Source organism: Populus trichocarpa, chromosome 14 (assembly GCF_000002775.5).
Source record: "Populus trichocarpa isolate Nisqually-1 chromosome 14, P.trichocarpa_v4.1, whole genome shotgun sequence".
In the NCBI taxonomy this organism is placed as follows: Eukaryota; Viridiplantae; Streptophyta; class Magnoliopsida; order Malpighiales; family Salicaceae; genus Populus; species Populus trichocarpa.
In genome coordinates, this window is record NC_037298.2 from 6,361,117 (window position 1) to 6,379,771 (window position 18,655).

Sequence of the window (18,655 nt, forward strand, 5' to 3'; positions counted from 1 at the left end):
ATTATATTTTTTTTCAATTTAATTCTTATTCAACTTTTTAATTTGTAAGATTTGTTCCTTATTATTTTAATAAACTTGAAAAAATAAAACATTAATAAGTTATTTTCCAGCTCATTTTCCATAACATAACCAAACACTGGAAAGTGTTTTCCAACTTATTTTCCATTACACTACCAAACATCGGAAAATACTTTACCGGAATTCACTTTCCCCGAAATTCACTTTCAAAAAAAAAACTACTTTCCTGCAAACAAACGGCCTAAGATTCAATTTTAAAAGCGAGAGGAATGAGAATTTATGGAACGGAAAATTACTGCTCCTGTATCTAGGCTCAGGACGTGTGATTAGAGAAGGGGAGCAAGTTTTGTACTTCCTACTTTATGTTTTTTCTAGTCATAATTAAAATTTATAATATCTTATGCATAACGCAGGTTTGATAAAACGTAATTCTTGAGATCTAAAATTTATAAACAAACATTAATCCTGCAAAAGAGTATGAAAATTGAATATTTATTTACGATACAAATAAATTTATGCCTGTAAAGTTTATTCTAAGATTAATTTGGATTTAATCTATGTGCTTTTCTAGCCATTAATTATAAAACTAAAATATACAACTATAAAACCATTTAGGTGGTGGCCCAGTGGTAAGAGTTTGGGATCAAGAGATTTGCTCCCTCTGTGGTCTCAGGTTCGAGTCCTGTGGTTGCTCATATGATGGCCACTGGAAGCTTACATGGTCGTTAACTTCAGGGCCTGTGGGATTAGTCGAGGTACGCGCAAGTTGGTCCGGACACCCACGTTAAACTAAAAAAATATATATACAACTATGAGGAGTAGTTTAATTGGTCAGGTTTTGAGTTTGCTTTCTAATAATCACGAGCTTGAGTCCTCTTAAAGTCATTGGAGACCTATATAGTCGTTAACTTCAAGACCGTGAAACTAGTTGAGGTGCGCACAAGTTGGGCCAAACACCCATATATATATATATATATATGTGTGTGTGTGATTTTCACGGTGAATTAATATCTCGTTGTGCACTTTGCCTATCTATTGTTTTTTTAGGATGCAGGGAAAGGTGAGATTATTTGTCTTCTAAAAAAATATTCACATGTAAAATATTCTTACAACATTGAACATTTTTACTATATTTTAAGCTACTTATTTACTTATAAATAAATAAATAAAACGGTGCAATTAGTTTCAAAAATTACTTGAATAATAAGAATATACTATTATTAACATTATTAAAAAGTACTACTTAAATATTGTATTACAAACAATTACGTTGGACTTGTCATACATGTTAATTTAGAATCTTTAAAATGAAATCTAATAATTATGATTAAAGGTAACGTTTTTCATTCTCCAAACAACGATATTAATTATTGGAATAAATGCAGGTCATCAACTGTTATATATTTCCTTCCTCACTAGTTGGAAATTAATTAATTAGAGGTCCGTTCTTGTTAAATTCTAGTCACAAATTGCCAAATTAAACACCAAAATATATCCAAACAATAAACTGATAGTTAAAACAAATTGAAATATATACAGCGCACGTACAGATGAGATTTTGTTTTTGGATAGCTTAATTGAGTCGTACGTGCTCGTCCTTGCCAGACTTGCTAGAACTAGTTCATCCAGGTGTGGATAAAACCTTGTTTATGCACGGCCATTTTAGTCAAGCAAACAATTAATTTCAGCACGGAGGATAGGGGGACATTCTTCTTTATTCTAAAAAAATGGACAATAATTTGCGAAGAAATCATGAAGAGGGACACAATCTGAGGAGGTGCATGGTGAGTTGTAAAAGCTTATCCTTTATGTCCAAATTAAACCCTAGCTACTGCATCAAAAATTCTGGACCACTCCTGCTACAAATTAAAGGGACGAGACTTTATGGCATTTAGTAACACCTAACAAGCGAAGTAGTCGCATCGGGGAGTGGATCGTGCCCCATGTAACAAGCTACACCAAGTAAAAAGTGTACTAATGTGTCAATTTATGAAAGGCTATTTTGCAAACTTGTAAACTAATCTAAAAATGATTGGAAGTAGAGAGGACCAAGATTTGGATTCTTTAATTGAAACCGGTCCAGGTGGGTAATTGGCTATTAAGATATATCACCAGCTTGTTAATTATTGATAATCTTAAATTTAATAGGCTTAAAAAACTTTTTGAAAGCCAAAAAAAAATACTATGGTATTTGAAAAAAATAAAATAAAATTATAGGCTCAATTTAGAAAAAAAAAACTAGTTTTTATAGGCTCAGTCTAAAAAACAAAGCTCAAAACCATGAGCTCAGTCTATAAAAGAAGATTTCAACTCTCATTAGCTTAATTTAAAGAAAAAAATAGTTTTTATAGGCTCAACATAAAAAAGAGTTTAGCTTTCGTGCATGGATCCAGTCTAGAAAATTAACTCAATATAAAAAAAATCAAAGTGATATTACTCTTTTATATATATATATATATATATATATATAAAGGATAAGGTCTTGATCGCTCTCTCCTTTTTTATTTTTAACAAAGATAAGGTCTTGAATTTGAATTACACTACAGCTAATGTTCCAATTTCCTGGTAATACCATTGTCATAATCACAAGAACAAACAAACTCAAGGGGCAATCTCGTAGATGATTGAGAATCGTAAAAGGTGCGATGCCATGTTTAAGACAATACTTTAAAAAGCTAGTCAAAAGGTGTCAGACAATAGAGAAAGCATAATAATGCACAGAGAAATGGGTGAGATAAGAGATTTGACGGAACACGCGTTCGATAGCCTAATCCAGTGGCTGACTAACAACTGGCTTGCTATTTTTTGTACTCATAACTGAATATTTTATTCAACAAAAAAAAAAAACCTGAATGTTTTAGGTGGTAGGTAGGGAGTAAAAGTTAGTGCCAGCTACTTATAATCTAGAATGATCATTTATTAAGTTTTTATTAAAAAAAAATAATTAAATTAATTTTTTTTTAAAAAACTAAAACCGGTTTAAACCGACCGGTTTTGGTTCGGTTTATTTAGATAAAAATCAATTCAAACCGGTTTGGCTTGGAATTGGCTATGTTTTTTTCCGGTTTTTTTCAGTTTGGGTTTGATTTGATTTTTTCGGTTTCAAGGTTATAAAATCGAAACCGAACTAAACTGGTCAGTTTTTTCAAAATATTAATCGATTTTTTTCATGGTTCGGTTTTTTAAATTTATTTTTTTAATTTTCTCGATTTAATCAGTTTTTCAATTTTTCCCTATAATTTTACACACCGTACTGACACGACAAAATAAAAATGTTTTCTCTTTTATATTTTGAGTTAAGAGAGATCGAAATCTCTTTTGCATCGACAAAATAAATAAATTAGAAAAAAAAATCAAAGTTGAAGGAGAAGTTAGTGTAGCCTAAGATTTACATTACTGCCATTGTGATCTGATAAAAATAAACCACCAGAAATACACCATGACTTCGTTTTTTTTAGTATATAGAGGAATGATATTTAACTTCGTTGCATAATTAAGTTATTTTTTTTTTTGCGAGATATCAGTGTGTTGGGTCATTTAAATATTGCAATGGAATAATAAGAACTTTCCTCTTCTCTTCCCTGCCCAAATCCCTTTACACGTGATAATATCTAACGAAGAGTGCGTGAATTTTTTTTAAAAATTAATTTATTTTCAATTAAAAAACACCATGGAAAACATATTAGCAAAAACACACACTCTAATCAAAACAAAGACGAGGCTCCCTAGCAAAATGGAGTGAAAAAGAAAAAAAAAACAATTGGGCTTCTACTAAGACTTTATTCTTCTACAGACTCCTGGGCTTACCAGTTTTATGGCCCGGTGTAATCTGCTATAACAAATAGCCCAAACCGGGACTGTAAGGCCAAGTCCAACAAAGCTTCCAAGACCCGGAAAAATCGGTTTAATGGCAGTCAGTTTTTACCCCAGAATTAATGATGTTGCCGTGGCTCTGATCAAATAAATTATTAAATTGCCATTTTTTAAGGACGAATATATAACCCTTCTGTTAGTCTCTGTTTTAATTTCATTGTTAAACTTTGATGATTTACCAAAACCCTCCTTTTATTTTTTGATATTTTAAATTAAAAATTTCAAAAATATTAATAAAAACTCGTTTTATTTTCTAAATTAAATTCAAGTTTTTTAGGTCGTAAAGTGCCTTTTTATTTTATTTTATGTAGTTTTAAAATTAAATAAATTGTGAATACTAGAAAAAAAGTTGGAAAGCTTGTGAATTTAATTTGTAAGGAGTCTTAAGAGAATTAAATGAATTTATCTAGATAATATTATTGTGGTTTTCAAAATTAATTCGTTGTAAGCTTGGTTAAGTGGTATTCGATCGATCATATAAATATTTCGGAAGCTATACTAAAACTATGCAAACAAATTTATATAGTTTCTGTAAGACCCCAAAAAACTAGAGCATTCTAATTTATATCCCAACATAGTTTTTCAATTTTGTTTATATTTATTGTTAAAAAAATATAACAAAAAAAATGTTGGAATTAGTTATGGAATAGATTGATAAATTGCATTGCGATCTATGAAGCAGTGTTTTAAGACCCGGCCCGGCCCGGTGGGTCGACCTGGGACCCGGCCGACCCGGGCCTGTGGCCGGGCCGGGTCTAAGCCAAAAACAGGCTGGGAATTGGCCCGGCCAGACCCGGTCGACCCGGAGGGTCGACCAGGGACCCGGCCGGCCCGGCTAAACCCGGCTGAGACCCGGGTTTTTTTTTTTTATATTCTCATGCCCGAAACGACAAGAGCAGATAGACGAATCACGAATGCATTGCAGAGCAGAGAAGTGAGAATAAGACCTAATTAATTTCAAGAATTTGTCAAACTCATTTCACTCTCAGTCGCAAAGAAGAGCAGATGAGCAGAAGAATCTTGAATCCTTGATTGCCGTTTCAATTTTGAGCATAAGGTTAGATGAGTTTTTAATTGTTTCTTTCTTCTTTCGCCTTTCGCTATCCTCTGTTTCATCTTCTTCCCTCTGTTGAAATTGCAGGAGAGTATAACAGTGACATCGATTCTTCTCTCTGTTCAGTCTGTTGACCCATCGGTTCTTCCCATAGGTATGTATCTCTGCTCTTTTATTTTTCTGTTCGATTGACCCATCGAGAATACTTGTTCTTCCCACCGTATTATGATCATTTGTTATTTGCTAGTTCTTTTAGTTCATTTTCGACAGTACTATCGTGGATTAAGACTGACTTTTCTAGATATTAAGGTGGGAGGAACTGAACTCTTATATAAGAATATAAAGAAGGAAATCGATGATAAGAATCTAAAACAATGAAAAATTCTGAAGTAGAACTTCAAAAAAATTTCTAAAAAACCAGCAGCTCAATTGTAACTGATAGTAAATGACTTCTATTCATGCTAGTAGACTGGAATCGATGTGTCAACTTCATTGATTGTTGATAGAACAGGTAGTGTAATGCCAGGGGAAAACTATGATTGTTATGTGTTTTTTTTTATAGGTTTTTTTGGGTTGACCCGGGTCAATCCATCTAACCCGTGATCCGATCACTTGACCGGGTCAATGACCGGGTCGGGTTTCAAAAATATGCTAAAAAGAATTCAACTATAATTACCAAAAAAAAATCGAAATTTTTAGATGAGATTTGACTCTTTGATTTTGTGATAAAATTAAATGAAGACAGATGAAGAGACAGGCAAGATTGATCAAATTAGCAGTGCAAGTTTTAGATGTGACACGAAATCAACAGTTGAAGTCTTCGAGAGCAAGATTGCCATCAGACCCTGCAAAATCTCACTCCCTGTTATACATTGCACCTAGGAAAAGAAGTTGGAAAGTGTTCTCACGACAGGGACCTTCCGGTTAGAGCGCATACAAATTAACTGTTGCCACGCGTGGTGGTTTCGGTGAAACCCGAGGGGGAGAATCTTGGCAAACTGCTAGGAAAGATGGGCCTTTCTGTTTTAAAGCCAGCTGACTTGAATTGGACACGAGCTGCAGCTACTGCTAGCAGGTGCACATATGGGTGCTTCCATTCCACCAGCCACCAGGCCGGCGATGCAATGTGGAGGGTACTGGCAGCGGGTGCCTCATGCAACCGAACATTTGGCGCTAAAGGCAGTTTCACTATTTACTCTACTCAGCGCCTCTTATGTTAAGACAACAATGTCGCGTAGTTGTATTGGGAAAAAGGTTGCTAGTAAAATATTGGCGACTAGTTAAAAAAAGAGAGAGAAGAAGCTCAGAGGACTTTTGCTAGGCAATATAGAAATAGAGTAGGGACATCCTTGGCCATATAAGCTGTCCTCTTGTCATCGAACACGTGAAAAGACTCTTCGATCGATTCCACTTGCAATCTTACATATATGTATAGGCGCAACCGCACAAGCATCTCCATCGATCGGTAGCAAAACAGAATCCCATTTTGAGAGAGATTCAACAAACATTATATATATTTGAATGTCAGAAAACAAATAAAACCCACCTGCATTTCAGAGAATCTCTTGTCCAAATTCAATCACACACCATATATTTTTGTGTCACCTCTGTTCATAGGGACAGTACATTTCTTGCCTCTCTCTCTCTCTCTCTCTCTCTCTCTGCTATATAGTCTAATTTGCATTGCCATTTCACTTTGATCCGCCTTTGGAGATGGCCTTCCATATTGGCATACTATGAAAGAAGCATGACCGCATCTGTGCATGGCAAGAAGATAATTTCAGGTAACGTGCATCTTCGAAATGATTTAGTAATTGATTTGTTTTGTCGTTCTTTTATAAGCTATAACTATAATTCTTGAAAACGGAGCGGTAATTTTCCTTATGATGAGGTATATATATAGTGTATAATTTCGTGCAAGGCATTCCCCACGCTAATTATCATTACCATGGATGCATTGAAAAATAAGCAGCAAGCCGATTTCGTGATGTTTGGTTTAATTGCTGTATACGTTGATATTGGCGTGTTTTTATGCAAGTAAATAAAGTGTGGTATTGTACAAACAAACCTTTTTAGAATAATAATTACGAACAAAATTCTTTTTGATGGTAAACTTATCACATGCCAGCCAGTTCTAGCTTGGCATGCAGGTGATATTATAGTCTTGTTATCAGAGTTGTCAATTGGATTATTTTAGTTGTTTGCTTTAATCCCATGAGACATTTGAATAGAAGGGCTCGAGAGCTGAAAGAAGGAGAAACATTAAAAAAGGGGACAAATTTGTTAGAGTTATATATATAAGAAAAAAAAGTTTGCTGAGAGTTATGCTTGGCAGCTGAATCCACCTGGCGCACATGCAAGAGCCTTTGTTTAATGGAAGAGGCTCCCTACTTTCTCAATATTGTGTTAATTACGGCTTGTGATGGAAGTGTTGATTCTTCTATTTCTTTCTTTCAATGGATCTTCTTGTAAGAATAATGGTAATTTTATGGAAAGATTCTTCTCAAAGCTATTTTTCGTAAGTTCTCAATCCTTAGACTCGAGGATCTATTTAATTTCGTAGTTGTAGTGCATGGTGTTTAAAGAAAGATAATTGTTTGAAGGTTATAAAAAATTAAGAAGTTGAGAAGAAGATTATAAATAATACAAAAATATTATAATTGTAATTAGTAACTTTCTATTAGTTATTTAATTTAATTTTTTTTAATTTATCCCACGATTAACTTTTGATTACTAATTAATAGCTTTGAATAAACTTTGGATCGAAAAACCCAAGAAAGTGGAATCAACTCAAAGCTAGCATTATCCTTGATGCCATATTGGTACTTCCGAGCAGAGATTTCAAGGATTTCGGAGATATATATATATATTCAAACTTACATTACTGAGGATCCCAGATTCTGTTGCACTCTTCAAGCTTTAATATCCTTGCAATTTCTCACTAGCGTGCATGATCATGTTTTTGAGTTCAAGATGTATACTTAAATAGAGAATACGGTTGGTTAGATATGGTTAGTAAGATTTAACTTGTAGCAGGTATCCGAGGACGAACATTTCTAAGCATGGGGGAAGCCAAAAAACTGGAACATAGAAAGAGTCAAGGCATCATCGAGATCAACAACATCATCTTCGGATGGCAGGTACAAGACGAATTTCTCGCCTCGTTTTTTTAATTTTTGATGTCGGGCAACCTTATGTGATATGGTTTTGAGGTAGGATGCTCTTCACCTAAAGTTATTAGTGAATTGTTCTTGAAAATCTTTGCATGTATTTCTGTCAGAAAAGGTAGATAAAAGGTTGGAAATTTAACATTAAGATCTTAAACTCGTTTAAGTGTGTTAGTGTGGCACGTCAATGTCTAAAAACTTCAATTTATGCTTTTAGAGCGTGTATTGGCACTCTTTTAGATTCAGCTATAGAGTTTACCATTCGAAAAAGAAAAAAAAAAACGGTAGATACAATGCCCATGGTCCAGGCGCTTTCATGCTCAATTTGGTCAAACTTAAAAGTAATAAATATTAGTCTCGGTAATGTTTGTTTTTGTTTTTTTAAAGAGTTTTTGAAAAAAATTAATTTATTTTATTTTTTTATTTTAAATTAATATTATTTTGATATTTGATATTATTTTAATTTTGATATGTTAATGTGAAAAATAATTTTTTAAAAATAAAAAATATTATTTTAATATATTTTTAAAAATAACTGAAAGATTAGAAACACAAGAAGATGTTCTCGAACATAACTACATGTCGTGTCTTCACACCAAACCAAATGACTCTTTACACGCGTTGTTTAATTTCAAATATCTAATCGAATCGGTTCAAGCATTCGTGTTATCCTAATGTTCTCGTTGTTAACGATGTGCATTTGTCCTGCCTAACCTTTTTTATAAAATCCATCACCACCCCTTGAGTTCTTTCCAGGAAATTTGGCAAACTTCAAGATTTAGCTAGATAGGTGGAGAGAGAGGGAGGGGCATCTTACTATCAAGGGGTTCGCAACAATACCTTCACTTAGCATCAGCACTGCGGTGACAACTGTTACAAGTCATGGTATGCAATTCAATGGCTATTCCTTCCTCTCAAGCAACTGTAGCACAAAAAGATAGGTTCAAAGAACACAATGGCCTTTACCGTTCAAATTCTGGCAAAGATTTCTGCAACCGAGCCACCATGCGGAGATCCTATTCAGATAACCACCTCTGTTATTCCGTTAACTACGTCCGTGCTGCATCATCACAGCCAAAGCTTAAAAGCAGCCGTTCGGTTGGTATCTTCCCTTTTCAGATTTCTAGCTCCATAATCCCAGCATCACTTCGATCATTTCTGTTTGACCCTGAGACAAGCAAAGACATGAATATTGCCAAGGACGGAGTTGACGGTTCATTAAAGAAAGATGAGATCATAGTGGACAGTTCAGATGAGGGCAGTGCTAGCACTGAACTAGGAGAGGTAAAGAGAACGAATTGGGTGGAGCGGATTTACGAGATCAGAAATCATTGGAGGAATAGGCAACAGAAAGAGGACATTTATGGAGAAGAAGAGTTATCTGATGCCAGCAAAAATGGTGATAGTAATTGCGAGGATGGCTGCATGGTAGACTATAACTCAGACGAGGAAGGAGGAGAAATAAAATATGATCGAGAAACATTTTTAAGATTTTTGGCTCCAGTTGGTTGGTCTGATACCAAGCTACTCTCAAAGCTGGCTTTCTTGTGCAATATGGCTTATGTTATACAAGAGATTAAGGTACGCACTTTCTGTCCCTCACAGCAATTACGCGGCCCGTCCTTCTAGGATCTGGATCATCTAAACTTCACTGCTTGGCTAACTCTATGGTAGTAGCGATCTATTGGTTAAGAAATAAGAAATTTGGTTTTGGATTTCAAAAATAATGGTGAAAATTAATATTTTAACTCTTTAGAAAATTATCACTCATCCATCATGTGATTCATCAAACAAGGTAGTCAGTAATCTACTTACTTCATCAATCATCAGCCCAGAGAGGTAATGCCAGCCCAAGCAAAATATGCATCTAACACCAGTAATTTATCCATTAATATGCAGGCCATGGATTTGAGGAGATATTACGGCCTACACTTTGTCACATCTTCTTTAGAAAAGAAAGCGGAGGCTGCTGCCGTGAAAGAGAAGCTTGATCATGACGCGACTCACGCCCCTGCAGCTACCCTTGTAGTTGCCAAATCCAACTCAGGGAACACGGAGGAACCTGAGCAGAAGCACCCCATCCGCTCATCTCTTGCTTATGGGATTGCTGCCTCAGCTGCATCTTATGTCCAATCACGTGCACAGGGCCTTCTTTCTCATGGCATTCAACCTCAGCAGGAAGGTGATTGTACTGATTCAAGCAGTACTGGAAACCAACCAGTCGAGGACGTAGACCAGCCCGTTGAAGATGGTGAGAGACCTCAGCGAGTATATAAATCAGAGGTGGCTGCTTATGTTGCAGCATCAACTATGACAGCGATGGTTGCGGCCGGGGAGAAGGAAAAACAGGAGGCAGCAAGGGACCTTCAGTCACTCCACTCAGCACCCTGTGAATGGTTTGTTTGTGACGATGTAAGCACGTATACACGCTGCTTTGTGATTCAGGTAAATAATTCCTTCGTCATTCATTGCATTTTGTATGCTTTGGAACATAGTCCTAATATCGTATTATAGTTTTCACTTTAGGTATAATATTCTATTTCTGAAAGATAGACACAAATCTGAGAAGTGTTGAGCTTGTTTTCGTGTTTCCAAATTGCAGGGATCCGACTCCCTTGCATCTTGGCAGGCAAACCTCCTATTTGAACCCACTAAATTTGAGGTAAGTATTGGCTGCAAACTCTCACAACTCGCAAAAGTCATGTTGAGAAGATACACCATTTTAGAAGAGGAGAAAAGCTTGTACCACTGATTAAATACTGTGTTTGACAGGGTACAGATGTGCTTGTTCACAGAGGAATTTATGAAGCGGCAAAGGGAATATATGAACAGTTCATGCCAGAAATAATGGAACATTTGAACAAACATGGAGAACGTGCTAAGCTTCAATTTACGGGCCATTCTCTTGGGGGTAGCCTCTCCCTTTTAGTCCACTTGATGCTCCTGACCAGGAAGATCGTCAAGACCTCTGCTCTTAGGCCAGTGGTCACTTTTGGCTCACCATTTGTGTTCTGTGGAGGCCAAAAGATCCTAAATTATTTGGGGTTAGATGACAACCATGTACACTGTGTAGTGATGCATAGAGATATTGTCCCAAGAGCTTTCTCCTGCAACTACCCCAACCATGTGACACTAGTCCTCAAGCGATTAAATGGCTCCTTCCAGTCACACCCTTGTCTAACTAAAAATGTAAGTATCTGTTTGATCAACTATATCTTTCCATTCTCAAACCATCTATATGCTACTCGCTCAGACTTGTATAGTCTAAGGAGTTGGACTATCAACTTCATGGCATCCCCTCAAACTCGTTCTCCATCCAAAGGTTCACACTCCAAATGTAGCATGTACCTTATTTTTTAAAAAGTTCAAAGATGCCTGGTTTTGTTCCACTCCCAATCTTTAGTTTAGACCATATTAGAGTTAAAATATAAATGCAGTCAAAATTTCTCCTTCACCTTCTCCTGTGTTTTTATGCAGAAATTCCTGTACTCTCCACTTGGGAAATTATTCATACTCCAACCTGATGAGAAGTCATCTCCTCCACACCCTTTACTCCCTCCAGGAAGTGCACTGTATGCTTTTGATAAAACCCAACACAGGTTCGCTGCAAGTGCCATAAAGGCATTCCTGAATTGTCCCCACCCACTGGAAACTCTTAGCGATCCCACAGCCTATGGCTCGGAAGGTACAATTCTAAGAGACCATGACTCGAGCAACTACCTAAAGGCAGTGAACAAGGTTCTAAGGCAAAATTCAAAGATGGTTGGTTGGAAAGTACATGAATGGGGGAATCAATTGTGGCCATTGCTTGCCTCACCATCTCCACACTTATGGAACCACGAAAACACTTTGGAAAGAAGTATGTTTGGCACCAAGAAGGCCATGACTGGTGTGTAAAGAAATTTTGCAGGGTTCTCCCCTGGTTAGATATACATGAGACAATGAATATATGTACAGCCGATAAGCTCTTGTATATGTAGTTATCATTCATCATCAATGACTAACACCTTAATGAAATCCAATATTTCTTGTAGCAAAGATACTGCAAAATCTATATGCACTTTCTTTTTTCTGTTCTTCACAAATTTGACCTATCAGGCTCAGCTCACAGCTATTAGTTCAGATTTATATTCTAAGCTGCACTGCTGCATCAAGGAGTACAAATCAAATGACCTATGACTCAATGGTTACAATCAAAGACAATCTAATTTGTTCAAAAAAGTTACTGAACAAAGTTTGGGCAACTAGATGTAATTCAAGATCTAATTCTGCAAATAGGGCAACTCTAATGTCGTCAGTATGGCTACTACCAAGTATAGAGTGCAAAAGAATAGAAAACCTATAAATGCTTGAAACTCCTGACTAATACACTCGAAACAAACAATCTAGTATATTAATTCCAACTGTAGTCTCAAGTGAATTAGATTGTTTTCTGAAAGATAATACAGATAGTTCAGATAGACACAAAGAGTTTTGAGGAACTACTAAAAAATTAGATTGTTTTCTGAAAGATAGTACAGATAGTTCAGATAGACATAAGGAGTTTTGAGGAACTACTAAAAAATAAAATTCCTCTGATAATTTACCTAAGAAAAGAAGGACATAGTAATAGCCACTTCCTACACAGTATAGAGAACACATCCATGACTACAACATTACAGAGGAAAGAGTTGAAACTATCGTTTACCAGCATCAGCCATCTTTTTGCGTATTTCATGAGCTGCATTGAAGATGCCAAGAGTAGGTTCATTGCACACAAAACACTTCTTGTTCTTCGCATGATGCTGTAAAGCAGAAAGGGGGGGGGAATAAAATAAGTTCAAAATCACGGAAAATTTAAGTAATTTCGAAACATAATTCAGAAAGCAAAATCACAAAGGAAACAATAGCTAAAGTGCAACACGTAGGAGTAAAAGGGGCTACCTTTAAAGCGCAATGCTCACAGAAGTAATGTTTGCATTTAGTCATGACAGGATCCACAAAATTCTCCCTACAAATGAAACAAGCAAATGGCAACTCATCTTCGTCATCATCATCGTGCCCTGCACCCCCAACCTCCTCATCATCCATTCCCAAGGCCAAATTTCTCTTCCTTGCCTTTTCGGCTTCCTCCCATTCTTTCTCCATCTGCCACCCAGACTTGTAATCCCCTCGATCATGCATAAACTTGCATGAATCTCCATACCCACAGTAACCAGTTTCTTTATAATCCTTACATATATCCGGCTGATAATCAAACCTTGCTGACACTCTTATGTGAGCAGAAGCCCTGAGAGGCCCATGTGATCCACCTGCTTTCTCACTTGAAATCGTTTGCTCTCTTCGAAACCCAGCTTTATGATCAGTATACCCATGAATCCCCTTGTACAACTTTTCATCACCAGAACTCATTTTTTTACCCTTCAAAGCATCATCAGCTTGCTTTAGAGCTCTCTCACGAATGGCCCGGGCATCTTTCGAAAACTCAGTCTCAGTTTCTAGAGTTGCAGTTGCTCTACTATCATGCTGAACTTGAATTTCCTTAGAAGACTCGAATTGAAATAACAACCTTTCAGGTTCTGCATTTGATTCAGACGATTTCTTTAACGGTCCAGTAGAAAAGTAGAGCTTATTGTCAGCTTTCGGGGCTTTTTTCTGACTGTGTAACAGAGAGGTTTGAGTTTTTGAATCCTCATCCTCATCCTCATCCTCATCAATCATTCTCTTTCTAATATTCTTGTTCTTCATCGGTTTTCTAAAAAAATTGCACACTGCAAAGGCCAAATATATTTAAAATAAAAATAAAAAATTACTACAACGGATAATAGATGAAATCGAAAAAAGCAAAAAAAGAGATGAGTCTTGACAAAGAAAAATGCGTACCTGCTTCAGTCTGTTGAGGTTCGCGTTCAGTTGGATCTGCCATATCAAAAAGCAAAACGACCAAAGACCACAGCTTTCACCAGTCCAATACAGTCAATAGCTACAATTCGTCGTGTTATTTGAGAATCTGAAAATCAAATCAAAGACGAAACCCTAGAAAATCAACAAGAGAACATGCACATGCACACCCTACCAAATTAAACCTAATCAGATACAGAGTTTTAAGCAAATAACTTCACAAGGAAACCTGAAAAGAACGAATTAATAAACTAAAAACCCTAAAAGCAAGCTCTCGAGCATCGAAATACCCTAGGAAAGTAAGAGCAAAAGAGCAGAGAGATATAATAAACTTACTCAGAAGCAGAAAGAATGGCGTCGTCAAACTCCAGAAAGTTCTTCGAGTTCCGATCTATTTTTCAGGCGTAACGCAGAAACGCCGAGAGTGCTAAAGGGCGGGCGTGGGCTGTTTGTGTGTTGCCGGTTCTTTTTTGCTCGTGCTGCCGCTTCAATCTTCGCCGTGTAATTATAATTCGTGATTGATGTTATATAAACCGTACGATCAGTGAGCCCGACTCGATTTAGCTAACTGCACACGTCATCAGAAAATGAGCTGACGTGGGCTGGTGGCTCACATCATTAAGGCCCATAACACAAAATAACATAGATGCATTTTTCTATTTATAAAAAATTAAAGAACAAGTAAAAATATATATGTTTATAATAGAGATGTTCATATTTTTTTTTGTATACTTTTTTTAATATTTAAAATACAAGATAAGTAGTTTATTTATGAAAAAAAATAAAAACATTAAAGGACACTAGAAAATTTAAGTGTAATGAAAAACTAAAAGACTAAATTCAAGAGTTTAAGAGATTCTAATGGGCATTTAATATATATATATATATATATAGATTTTATAACATTTACTCTTTAATGACCATATACTAAAATATATCTTATTAAAACCTTACAAAAAAAAACTCAATGGAAAAAAACTTAAGTAAAGGAAAAATATAATATTCTTGTGTGATTTTTGAATACTTCAGAATTTAATAAAAGGTTTTATATAAATACTTCAAGATCTATGTTTGAATGCTTCGGGATTCATAAAAATATCAAATTACCTCTTTAAAACATTGCAAAGGAAAACTCAATGGGAAAAAACCTAAACGAAGGAAAAAAGAGTACAATTTGCATTGACTGCACCTTAAAAGTAAATGTCTTATGATAAATCTTTAAGATGACACATTTCAATATTATGAACAAGTTTCTTGAAAGTTGAGGCTAATAAAGACTTTGTAAATAAGTTTGTTAAATTATCATTAACCTAATTTGCTTGATATCAAATTTTCCATTTTATTGAAGCTTGTGATTATAAAAAAAAACTTTGGTGAGATATGCTTTGTTTTGTCTCCTTTAATATAGCCTCCTCGAACTTGAGTGATGCAAGTAGCATTACCTTCAAACAATATTATAAGACTATCTTCAAGGGTTGACAATCCATATTTTTCTTTTATGTGCTGGATAATTGATTTTAGTTATATACATTCTTGACTTGCTTTATAGATTGCAATAATTTCTGAATGATTTGATGAAGTATCCATTAATGTTTGTTTGATATATCTCTAAGAAATTGTAGCCATATGTAAACAAATGATCTATTTGTAATCTCTATTTGTGGGGATTAGAGAGATAACATGCATCTGCATATCCAATCAATTGTGAATTTGATCAACTATAAAATAACTCCCATTTTAGTTGTTCTACGGAGAAAGCGAAGTATATATTTGACCCCATCCTAGTGTTTTTTGTGTGAGAGTGGAACTATATCTTACCAATAAATTGACTATAAATGCTAAATCTGGTTTTGTATAATTCACAATATACATGAGTGCTCTAATAACATTAAGATATGATACTTATAGACCAAGAATTTCTTCATCCTCTCCTAGCGGTTGAAAAGGGTCTTTCTTCGTATAAAGTAGTCGAACAATCATAGGTTTACTTAAAGGATGAGCATTGTTCATGTAAAAGTGCTTCAAGACCTTTTATGTATACCTCGATTGATGGATAAATTTTTCATTTGAAAGATGTTTAATTTATAAACCAAGACAAAATTTTATCTTTTTAAGAGCTTTCATCTTTCAAATAGGTTGCAGTTTTTATAAGCTCTTCAGAAGTATCAACAAGATTTAAATCATTAACATATACTGCAACAATAGCAAATCTGAATGTGGTTTTCTTAATAAAAATGCATGGGCAAATCATATTATTCTCAAACATTTTTTATAGGAGGTATTTATTAAGATAATTATACCACATTCGACTAGATTATTTCAACCCATATAAAATTTTTTGTAGTTTAATAGAATAAACACTTATGTGTTTATCATAAAAAGCTTCAAGCATTTTGAATCCTTCAAAGATTTTCATATAGGTATCTTTATCTAATGATCCATGTGGATATTTTGTAACTACATCCATTAAATGCATATTTAAAGTTTTTGAGACTACTAAATCAATTAAGAATTTGAAAGTGATTGCATTCATAACTGGAGAATAAGTTTCCTCATAATCAATGTCAGGTCTTTATGAGAAATCTTGTGCAACAAATCATGCCTTGTATTGAATAATTTCATTGTTATCATTTCGTTTTCTAACAAAAACCCGCTTATATCCAACATGCATATTAGCTTCAGGTGTATGAACTACAAGTCCAAATACTTCACATTTTGCAAATGAGTTTAACTCTGTTTGAATTGCTTCTTTTTCACATTGGTCAATCATTTCTATGTTGACACTCTTCAACAGTTTGTGGTTTAATTTCATCATCACTTCTAGTGATGTCAAAAGTAGCCTTAAATGCAAATACATCATTTATGATAATTTTATTTCGATCCAAAATCTCTCATGTGTGATCATAGTTTATGGAGATCTTAGTTTGTTTTATGAATGATGAATCTTCAAGAGTACTATCATCTATTTGTTATAGTTTTTGTTTTTTAGGATTTTTATCCTTAACACCAACAGGTCTTTCACGTTTGAAACGTTGTATAGATTCATTTGCTACTATGTTATCTTTTTTTCCTCAAAAGATTCCAATTCTTGATGGAGGATTTGCAGATAGAATATGAGATTTAACCACCTTTTTAATGTTGGTGAAAACATCCGATAATTGATTTGCAATATTTTATAAATGAATTATCTTTTGAACTTCAAATTCACATTGATTTATCTTTGGATCAAAATGAGATAAATTTGAGTTATTCCAGGTAATTTCTTGTCATGCTTCACGTAATAACTTTTCTTTCCCTAATGATGAGAAAATGTTCTCATCAAAGTGGCAGTCTTCAAAACGTGTCTTAAAAACATCACCCGTTAAAGGTTTAAAGAATCTAATAATATATGGAGAATCAAAACCAACATAAATTTATATTCCATGTTGTGGACCCATTTTAGTCCTTTGTGAAAGCACTATAGACACATATACCACACAACAAAAATTTCATAGATGAATATATTTGGAGGCATACTAAAAACAAGTTGCAAATAAAAATATTTTGTAAATGAATTATCTTTTGAACTTCAAATTCACTTTGATTTGTCTATGGATCAAAATGAGATAACTTTGAGTTATTCCAGGTAATTTCTTGTCATGCTTCACGTACTAACTTTTTTTTCCCTAATGATGAGAAAATGTTCTCATCAAAGTGGCAGTCTTCAAAACGTGTCTTAAAAACATCACCCGTTAAAGGTTTAAGGAATCTAATAATATATGGAGAATCAAAACCAACATAAATTTATATTCCATGTTGTGGATCCATTTTAGTCCTTTGTGAGGGCACTATAGACACATATACCACATAATAAAAATTTCATAGATGAATATATTTGGAGGTATACTAAAAACAAGTTGCAAATAAAAATATTTATGGTAAGCACTTGGTTTAATTTTAACCAATGATGCAACATGTAATATAGCATGTCCCTAGATAAATGTAGGCAATTTTGATTTCATAATTAATGGTCTAGAAATTAATTGAAAGCGCTTTGTAAATGATATTCTGCTAGACCATTTTGACCATGCATACGAGCAACAAGATGTTCAAAACATCAATTCCAATAGAAGGGTGAAAATTATCAAATGCTTGAGAAGTAAATTCATTAGCATTGTCCAATTGAATTTTCTTGATTGGATAATCAGGAAATTGCGTTCGTAGTCTGATAACCTATGCTATTAATCTAGCAAATGCAATATTTCGACTAGAAAGTAAACAAACACGTGACCATTTACTTGAGTCATCAATTAATACCATAAAATATCTAAAATGTCTGCATGATAGATGAATAGATCCACATATATCTCTTTGGATTTTTTCGAGAAAATATGATGCTTTTATAACAATCATTGATGGAGATGGTTTGATAATTAATTTACCTTGAGAACATGTAGTACATGAACTCTCACTTGGTAAAGGAATCTTCAAGCTCTTTAAAAGACATCCATGTGAATTTTCAATAATTCGTCGCATCATTATCGATCCTGGATGTCCAAGTCGATCATGCCAAAGCATAAATATTTTTGGGTCGGAACACTTATGGTGTATCATAACATTTGTTTCAATAGATTTCATGATCGTGTAATAAATTCCATAAAAGAAAGCATATAATTTTTCAAGT

At 34.6% G+C, this 18,655-nt stretch overlaps 2 protein-coding genes across 2 annotated transcripts; one reads left to right on the forward strand and one right to left on the reverse strand.

Annotated features, from left to right (window-relative positions):
* The first annotated feature begins 8,666 nt into the window (after window positions 1-8,666).
* On the forward strand, window positions 8,667-12,197 carry LOC7494145 (phospholipase A1 PLIP1, chloroplastic). The gene is made up of 5 exons (XM_024585717.2): window positions 8,667-9,693; window positions 10,012-10,557; window positions 10,715-10,774; window positions 10,885-11,301; window positions 11,590-12,197. Exons 1-5 carry the CDS (start codon window positions 8,995-8,997, stop codon window positions 12,007-12,009), a joined length of 2,142 nt encoding a protein of 713 aa, XP_024441485.2. The 5' UTR covers window positions 8,667-8,994; the 3' UTR covers window positions 12,010-12,197.
* Window positions 12,198-12,583: 386 nt separating this feature from the next.
* LOC112324158 (zinc finger CCCH domain-containing protein 1) lies at window positions 12,584-14,503 on the reverse strand. The gene is made up of 4 exons (XM_024585718.2): window positions 14,329-14,503; window positions 13,975-14,101; window positions 13,036-13,862; window positions 12,584-12,896 (listed from the first exon to the last, which is right to left on the reverse strand). Exons 2-4 carry the CDS (start codon window positions 14,015-14,017, stop codon window positions 12,789-12,791), a joined length of 978 nt encoding a protein of 325 aa, XP_024441486.2. The 5' UTR covers window positions 14,018-14,101; window positions 14,329-14,503; the 3' UTR covers window positions 12,584-12,788.
* Window positions 14,504-18,655: the final 4,152 nt, after the last annotated feature.